General features: G+C 41.1%; 1 protein-coding gene across 1 annotated transcript; it reads left to right on the top strand.

The window, feature by feature from the left end:
- The first annotated feature begins 477 nt into the window (after nucleotides 1-477).
- Nucleotides 478-4,714, top strand: LOC147606973 (uncharacterized). The gene is made up of 10 exons (XM_086791473.1): nucleotides 478-1,456; nucleotides 1,562-1,772; nucleotides 1,869-2,000; nucleotides 2,111-2,589; nucleotides 2,684-3,087; nucleotides 3,195-3,455; nucleotides 3,592-3,830; nucleotides 3,925-3,999; nucleotides 4,100-4,500; nucleotides 4,585-4,714. Exons 1-10 carry the CDS (start codon nucleotides 795-797, stop codon nucleotides 4,712-4,714), a joined length of 2,994 nt encoding a protein of 997 aa, XP_086647599.1. The 5' UTR covers nucleotides 478-794.
- The last annotated feature ends 2,972 nt before the right edge of the window (nucleotides 4,715-7,686 follow it).

Raw genomic sequence — 7,686 nt, 5'->3', positions numbered from 1 at the left:
TTTCTCATCATGCCAGAGTCGTGGGGGACAATGGAGACCTGCATCTTGACATGCTTGTTGTTGAGCCGTCTGACCTTCACCTGGGCATGGGTGTCCCCAACCTTGTAAAGCCGGCGGAGCTCGAGTTGGAGCCCTGCTTTCCCCCCTGTAAAGGGAGCAGTCAGGGTCACACTGCCCACATGAACCTGCTCCACAATGTCCCCTGGCACAAGCTTGTCCTCCCCCAAGTAGCTCAAGGAGCAGGGGATTTCGTGGATGAGGTTGACAACATCTTACTGATGTGCATTGCTAGTGTGGAGACAAAGAAGAGGTGTGGAAGACATAGTTCGCTGGCGAAACTAGCAGGAGGGAGCAACGTTGCACACTTTCTCCAAAAGATATAGCTCCAAACAAGAAACATTACTGCATGTGGTGGCCTTCCATAAGGCTGGCCAAAAACCATAAACGCTGCTCCAATCAAGAAACAACATTGCATGTAGTCATGTAGAGATGTAGATTGCTATGGCGAAAGTGTCCCTTTGTGTGCTTATGCTCTGCCTATCCTAGAGCTTTTTGGATGTAGATTGTTACAGCCCTTGTGGTCATTGCAAAGTTATTGCCCTTGTGGCTTTCTTTTATAACAGGCATGGGTGTATGTGTTTTTGCAAAGAGACTTTTGGCTTCTTTAAATGGCATGTAATTGAAAAACCCAATATTTTCTCTCTATCATATATATATATATATTCTTGCAGGCAGTGAAGACTAGAAAGAGAAAAACTCTTGCAGCATCTAATGCTAGTACCAAGAAATCAACCATGGAGCCTACTGAGAGCATGGAGCATCTTGAAGATAAACAAGAGGATGAACAAATGGTTGAAGACACAAATCTGGCTACTAGTAAAGAACTAGTTCATGTTGCAGCTACACAAGATGATTCAAAAGATAAGGATGATACACCTGACGAGCTGATTCCTCAAGCAATCTCTAAGGCAGATGGTTCTGACTTTTTGTCTAGGTTGGCTCTTAATCCTGGAATTCTAGCACCTAGGATTCCCCTTTGCAGGTGCAGGATAAATGAAAGGGTTAGAGAGCTTAGACGTGATTTGTCCAGATTAAAGTCAGTTTTGGAAAAAGAGGGCTATATGGCAATGAAGGGTAGCTTGATTCTGTCAACTAATTTGCCTGATGGGTCTACCTTGGATGTTGATGAAACAATAACAAGTACTTGGGATAGGCATTGGCAGGCTATCAATGCTGAGTTTGAGGAGGAGCTTGAATCTAAGGAAGAGTGGTCTATGTTGAGGGGGAAAATGTTTTTTGTATGGGAGGGTAATCACAGGACTGCAGCTTGGATGGAGTGTATCAATGAGAGTTTTGCAAATAACAAGGGAAAGCATATCAGAGTTCAAGCTGAGTTCATTGTACCAAATGAAAAAGATGAGCAGGTTCTTGTGGCTACTCTACAGAGAATTAACTTGTAAGATTCTCTCCCATATCTCTCTATATAATGAATGAATTTCTTTTCGATTTGTATTTTTGCACTAGGATTTGTTAGTATTGACTATTGTCAATCTTTATTTAGGATGCATGAAGAGGCCATTGTTATTACAAATCTGAAGGATTATCTCTATCACACAAGTACCCTTTGTGCATTGGATGAGACACCTCTCATGGAGAGTTTCACTGAAGCGGAAAAGAATCACATTGCCTCCGTGAGAGCAAGAGAGGCAAGCATGGGAAAAAGGGTGTGGTATCCCTTGACCCAGTCAATACTAGGCCGCATGGTTTTTGCGGTAGGTTTTCTTTTGAGAAAGTGGTTTCAATTCATTCTATGATTCTTTTTTTTTTTACTTTTTGTTGTTTTTTTGGTTTTTCATTTTTTATTGCAGGGAAAATGGGACACAGCATTTGAGGTAGCATGCAAGAAGATCAATCCAGGACTTTCCAAAGAGGATAGAGATGTGGAGGTGACAAAGGCAAAGAAGAATGTTATCAAGACTTACAATAGAAAAATGATAAGGGTTTGTTGATATTCACTTTCATGTATTTTTGGATACCTTTCTTTTGAGTTTTAAAGGAATGACTGGCTATTTAAGCTTTTGTGTAAAAGGATATTGCTTTTATGTCTTAGATGCTTTCGGTGGTTAATCCATCAAATGGCAAAGAATGGTTTGAGATATTGTGGAAGCTTCCCTTTGAAGAGCCCCAATATAAAATTAGTTTGGAGAAATTATATGCACTATCCTCAGCAGCATGTTCTCCAATTCTTAAATGCTCAATGCTAAAGCTTCTAGGACAAGATGACAATGTAAAGCAATCTTATGGGATGCCTCTTGGAGACCATCAATACATTTCATGGTTGGCCAAGGAGATGTGGATGGACCAATTGCTAGAGGATGCAGCCAGATTGGTAAAACAGGTGGTGGATTCTAATATCGGCAAGGAGAAACTGACATTGCCTCAAGAGCCAAGTTTGGAAACATACTTCATGGACATTGTTGGGAGGTATCGAGCTGTATTGTTTTATTCATTTGAGAGAGAGATGAATGTGGCAACGCCAGCAGCAAAACATGTTGACTTAAAAAATGCTTCTAGACGTTTGGTCTACAGGTGAGAAATAAGATATCAAGTTTAGTGGTATTGCTGTTTAGAAATATTGTAATATTATGCTTTTCTAAAAGTTTGTTTTTTTGCTTGGGTTTAGATATTTGCTGATGCTTATCTCTACGAAGAAAATGCCTTTCTTGCCTCATGTTTGTAAGGCATGGACAGTGGATTCTACATTCAGCATGTACTCATGTTCTATCTTTAGAGAAAACAACCAGACAGGTGGGGCTTTGATGATAACTGAGTGGGAGAGGAAGAAGTGCCCTTGGTGGCTGGACATGAAGAGGGGGGAATGTTTGGAAGAGGACAAAGAGATATACTTGCGGCATTTGAAGGGGGAGTGCATGTCTGACTCTGGTTCTTCAGGTTCTGTTAATGAGGAGGAGAAGAAAAGGATCGATGAAGAATTGCGAGCCTTGAAGGAAAAGGACCTACAGGAACAAATTCAAGCCTCAAATAAGGGGGGACGACCACCAAATAAGCCTGTGAATGAGAGTCAAGGTAAGTTTACTATATTGATGTAGGATTGCATATAATGTTACAAATGTGTACTCTTTAAATGGATGCATTTTTTGGTTTTCTGGATCATATAGTGCTTGATCATGCAGTTCCAAGAAGTGGTGCAAATCCATCGGGGTTTGTTTCATTGACTGCTTTTCGTGAGCAAGAGAGGCTTGGTGTGAGAAGTCAAGTGAATGTATGGACATATGACTATATTCAGTTGGGAAAAGAGTTGCTAGAGCATAATTTCAAGGAGGGCTTTGAAGTCATGAGACAATTTTTCATGAGTCACTCCCTACAACAAAAATTCAGAGGAGGCAAGCCATGTAGTTGGAGCATTGACTTCACTGTCATTGATTTGCCAACAGGTTTGTAAAGACCTGCCCCCTTTTCCAATGGAACCTCTCTCTTGGCACACCTCTTATTTGTAACATTTTTTGAAACTTGCTTTCTATTTTGGCTTGTTTTCTTGGATTGTCTTTTCTCAGGAACTCCAGTTTGCAGGCTTTGATGATGGGATTCCTTATTGGAATCAAATTAGTGAGGATCATATAAAGAGTTCTTTGGTGGTGGCCAATGCTGTGATGGATGACTTGGGTTGGGTTTTGGTTATCACTAGTCCTACTCACCTTTCTCTTGTGGAGCGAGTTGCTACTAGGACACGCATGGTTGCCGGATTTCGTTGGGCTTTAAACTCTTCAGAGCCTTACAGCTATGAAGCAAGACTAGGAGTGTCTACAAAGGTAATGCTACCATGTACATTTATATTGATGTTTATTAAGTAGCTTGCAAGTTGTTGAAAATAATACTCTCTCTCATTATTGTATTTACATGTAGATGACATTGCTGCATGTGGTGGCCTTCCATAAGGCTGGCCAAAAACCAGTTGTTAACCTTTTGAATGCTCAAAAGGTAAGTTATAAAGTGTAAGGTTTGTGCGGTTTGTGCTATTGTGTTGTGCATTCCTTGAATGGATAATTTAGTTGTGTTTGCTTCTTTTTCTTTTTTGTAGGTAGGACAAGCGTTGGACTTAGACTTCTCCAAAGAGGTCTTGGTCCATTGCTTGCCTTCATCTGCAAGGGCTAAGCGTGATGGTAAGAGTGGAGGTTGGAGGGGCCCACTTGAAAAGAGTGTCCCCCTGATGTTGTTCTTCATGGAGGCCTTATGTCCACATTTAGGCTCAGTGCTTGAGATGGGAGGTGGGACTGGCTCTGTTATGAGAGCTGCTATGCACAGTGCACGATTGTGCATGGTGATTGAGAGAGATGATGAGATATGTACCAGTCATTTGATGCCATTTGTAGATAATTACTATAAAGTTAGCACTGGAACTGCTGACTTGGGTGGTGGGTTTGGAGATTTGCTTGGGGATGATGAGGAGAGTTTGGCAATCACAGATGTTCCACTGGACTAGTGAGTATCTCTATGCTTTGAAAGCACCATGGAATTTTGAAATATTCAGATGATAAGGTTCAATGTTTGTTGACCATTTTGTAGTTGTTTGCCTTCTTATGCAAAGAGCATGGCAAGAGAGATGGAGGCAGACACTCGTTATGATCACACTACTCGGCAATCTAAGAAGAGACCAAAATGTTATTTTGTAGATGACATTGCTATTTCAGAATAACTGCAATAATAGGGTTTTTTTTTCCCTTCCATGAATTACGTGTATTGCCTTAAGTTTTGGACATCTTTGCTACAAGTGATTTTAATATTATGTTTTAATTATGCTATTTTGGTCATTTTTGTGCGCACATATAAAAGTGAATTAAAAGACTCACACACATATATACACACACATATGCATGCACACTACACATACATACACACACATACATAGGTCTTATTGCTTGGTAGATCTTATGGTGACAATTAGGTGGATTGCCATGACTACATGTTCAATCTATCTTACAATCTCTCTCTCTCTCTCTCTCTCTCTCTCTCTCTCTCTCTCTCTCTCTCTCTCTCTCTCTCGTTTGTCACCACCTGTAGTTTCAAAGAGAACTATAGTTGGGTGTCAGTCTTCTTTTTCTCGCTCGAAAGAATCTTGCTCGTAATTTTTTGCTCATAGCATTGACGTACTCCCATTCTTGCAACCGGGCTGAATGTCTCCTCATTTTCTATGCCATAAGTTTGTGCATAGCCCTTGGCAACCAATCTTGCCTTGTACCTGCTCATTGAACCATCAACATTGTGCTTGACTTTATAAACCCACTTACATCCAATCGCCTTATTTTCCTTAGGCAAAGGCACTAACTCCCAGTTGCATTTGCATCCAATGCTGCCATCTCCTTATCCATGGCATCTTCCCATTTCTTATTTCCAATTGCCAGCTCAAAGCAAGTGGGCTCAACCTCCTGTATTGCTTTTACCATGTAAGCATAATGATGGGATGTATATCCATCATATCTCAAAATTTAACAGGGTATCTAACTCTCTAGACTTGCACACACTTGGATCACTACCAAGTGTCCTCAAAACAGCCCTGGTTTTCCTTACACACCAGGAGTAACCATAGACGGAATGCATACCATCAACCTTAAACTTTGGTCCATTAGGAAATTGGTCATTCTGAACTTCCAGGCATGGAAGTTATTCTTATCCATCTTCTCACTAACAATCTGATTAATTCCATCTGACATGTTTTCCTACAACAATCAAATAACCTGCAAACAGACAACTTCTGTATGCAACATGCAATACAACAGTATCTCCTATAATTGCTATAGTAGCGGTACTTCAGCACAGCCTTGTGTGTTACCAAATGTGACCAGAGTACATGTACACACACCCAATATCAACAATACATGTGCAAACCCTATATGCACTTCCAAAATGCACTGCCGCACTACAATAACTAGATTTCGAGCAAAAACAGTTCTCTACTAGAACTTCCAAAATTTTGAAAATACCTTGCAGTGATAAAATGAGGGCCGTAACGTGCTCGAAATGCGAATTTGGCTGAAGAAACTATTTCCAATAATAGGACAATATACCTACCTTCTTGTAGCTCCACTCCCGTGAAGATAGCTCCTTAATTGGAGATGTACTGAGGGGGGGTGTTGTACCTAAACCAAGAAGATAGCTCCTTAATTGGAGAGCTACTGAGGGGGTATTGTACCTAAACCAAGAAGGGGAAAGAGCTGATGGTGCTCTTACCCATGTAGTACCGCCTCCTTCCTTGCTTGTTCTTGCCTCTTACTTGCCTCCTTAGCTCTCACACGAACCAGGCTCTGATACCATAAAGAGAATGTGGGGGAGAGGGAGATCTTCAAACCCTAGCAAGCAAACACACGCACACAAGAGAGAGGAAGACACAAGAGAGAGATGGGTAGCTGAATTTTCTTCTCTTCTTCTTCTCTACTCAACCAACATAACATAAAGATAAGAGTACACACGATATAGGTTAGTACTCAACTACAACATACAAGGGTTGGTCCATAATGTGAACTTGACTTAATGAGCTGGTGCTATAACTATGCCAGTCTCTAGTAGTCCAAAGTGGCTATCACAGAGCTTGTCATCCCACTCGCCACATATCATCCATAATCTCACCAACCATGCCAGTGGTGTAGATGCAGAAGCTATCCCCCAGGTGGGTCATCAATGTCCACCGTAGCACTAGTACCGTAGCACTAGTTGAGCTCAATATCTCAACATTGTGTCTTCTATTTTTTATGGATAGAACATCTCACAAGCTGTTGCCACATGCTGTTTATATTATTCCACATAGAATAGAAGGCTTTTAACTTTTAGGATATATACACCATATTGACCATACTTCACTTTCATCAAGTAATGAGAGAGAGAGAGAGAGAGAGAGCATGTATGCGCTCTTAGTGTTGCTTCCATTTCTTATGGTTGCATGGTTATTGTTGCCATGTGGCAATTGTTGTCTGTGTGTGTGCTCTTAGCATTGCTGCCATTTCTTATCGTGTGTGGCTACTGTTGCCATGTGGCGGCTGTTGTCTACGCGTGTTGTCATGTATGATGTGCTACTTTTTCGTGCTTGTTTGGTGACTCTCTCTTGGTTACTAGTGTGCTCGGTGTGCTGATGTGGCCATTGTCTATGCTCTTGTATATGTCCTTTCTTTTTTTGTTGTTTCCCCCAAGCTTTTTTCCACCCGATGGCTCCTATCAAAAGGTGTCCCCACAATTTCACTTTTCTCACTAGTGTGCCCATTCAAACCTTGGGCAACCCACACTTCTTTTACCAAGGCACAATCTCTTTGGCCTCTAAAGCTTGCTCATCAACAAGGTTATTAAAAAACTCATCCTAGATTCTTTGGAAACTAGCCTCATAATCCTCATAGAAAGTTTTGTGTTCTTTATGAAGTTTTTCAATAGTTCGGGTTGCAGACTCTCTCGAACTCTTATGCTTTTGGGTGCAGCGGTCCGATTGTATCATAGATCTAAAAGGAGAGCTAACAACCTAAGATAAAAATGTACTATGAGCTAAAGATTGTAGGTTCGCGTCACTGAACCACAATGCAAAGGAAAGGGTCCTATCAGGCGTGCCACTGTTAGGAAATATTCTTGAGCCTAAGCTATGGATCTAAACTGAAGCCCAAGAACACCTAGCAAAGAAAGCTACTCTAA

Source organism: Cibotium barometz, chromosome 56, assembly GCF_041138505.1.
Source record: "Cibotium barometz isolate CiBa-2024 chromosome 56, ASM4113850v1, whole genome shotgun sequence".
Classification (NCBI taxonomy): Eukaryota; Viridiplantae; Streptophyta; class Polypodiopsida; order Cyatheales; family Cibotiaceae; genus Cibotium; species Cibotium barometz.
This window is presented reverse-complemented; position numbering and strand designations above follow the sequence as displayed.

Coding starts and splice junctions, on each gene's coding strand:
- LOC147606973 (XM_086791473.1), top strand. CDS start 795: ATGGAGCCTACTGAGAGCATGGAGCATCTTGAAGATAAACAAGAGGAT. Junction 1,457..1,561: donor ACTCTACAGAGAATTAACTT/GTAAGATTCTCT, acceptor ATCTTTATTTAG/GATGCATGAAGAGGCCATTG. Junction 3,831..3,924: donor GACTAGGAGTGTCTACAAAG/GTAATGCTACCA, acceptor ATTTACATGTAG/ATGACATTGCTGCATGTGGT.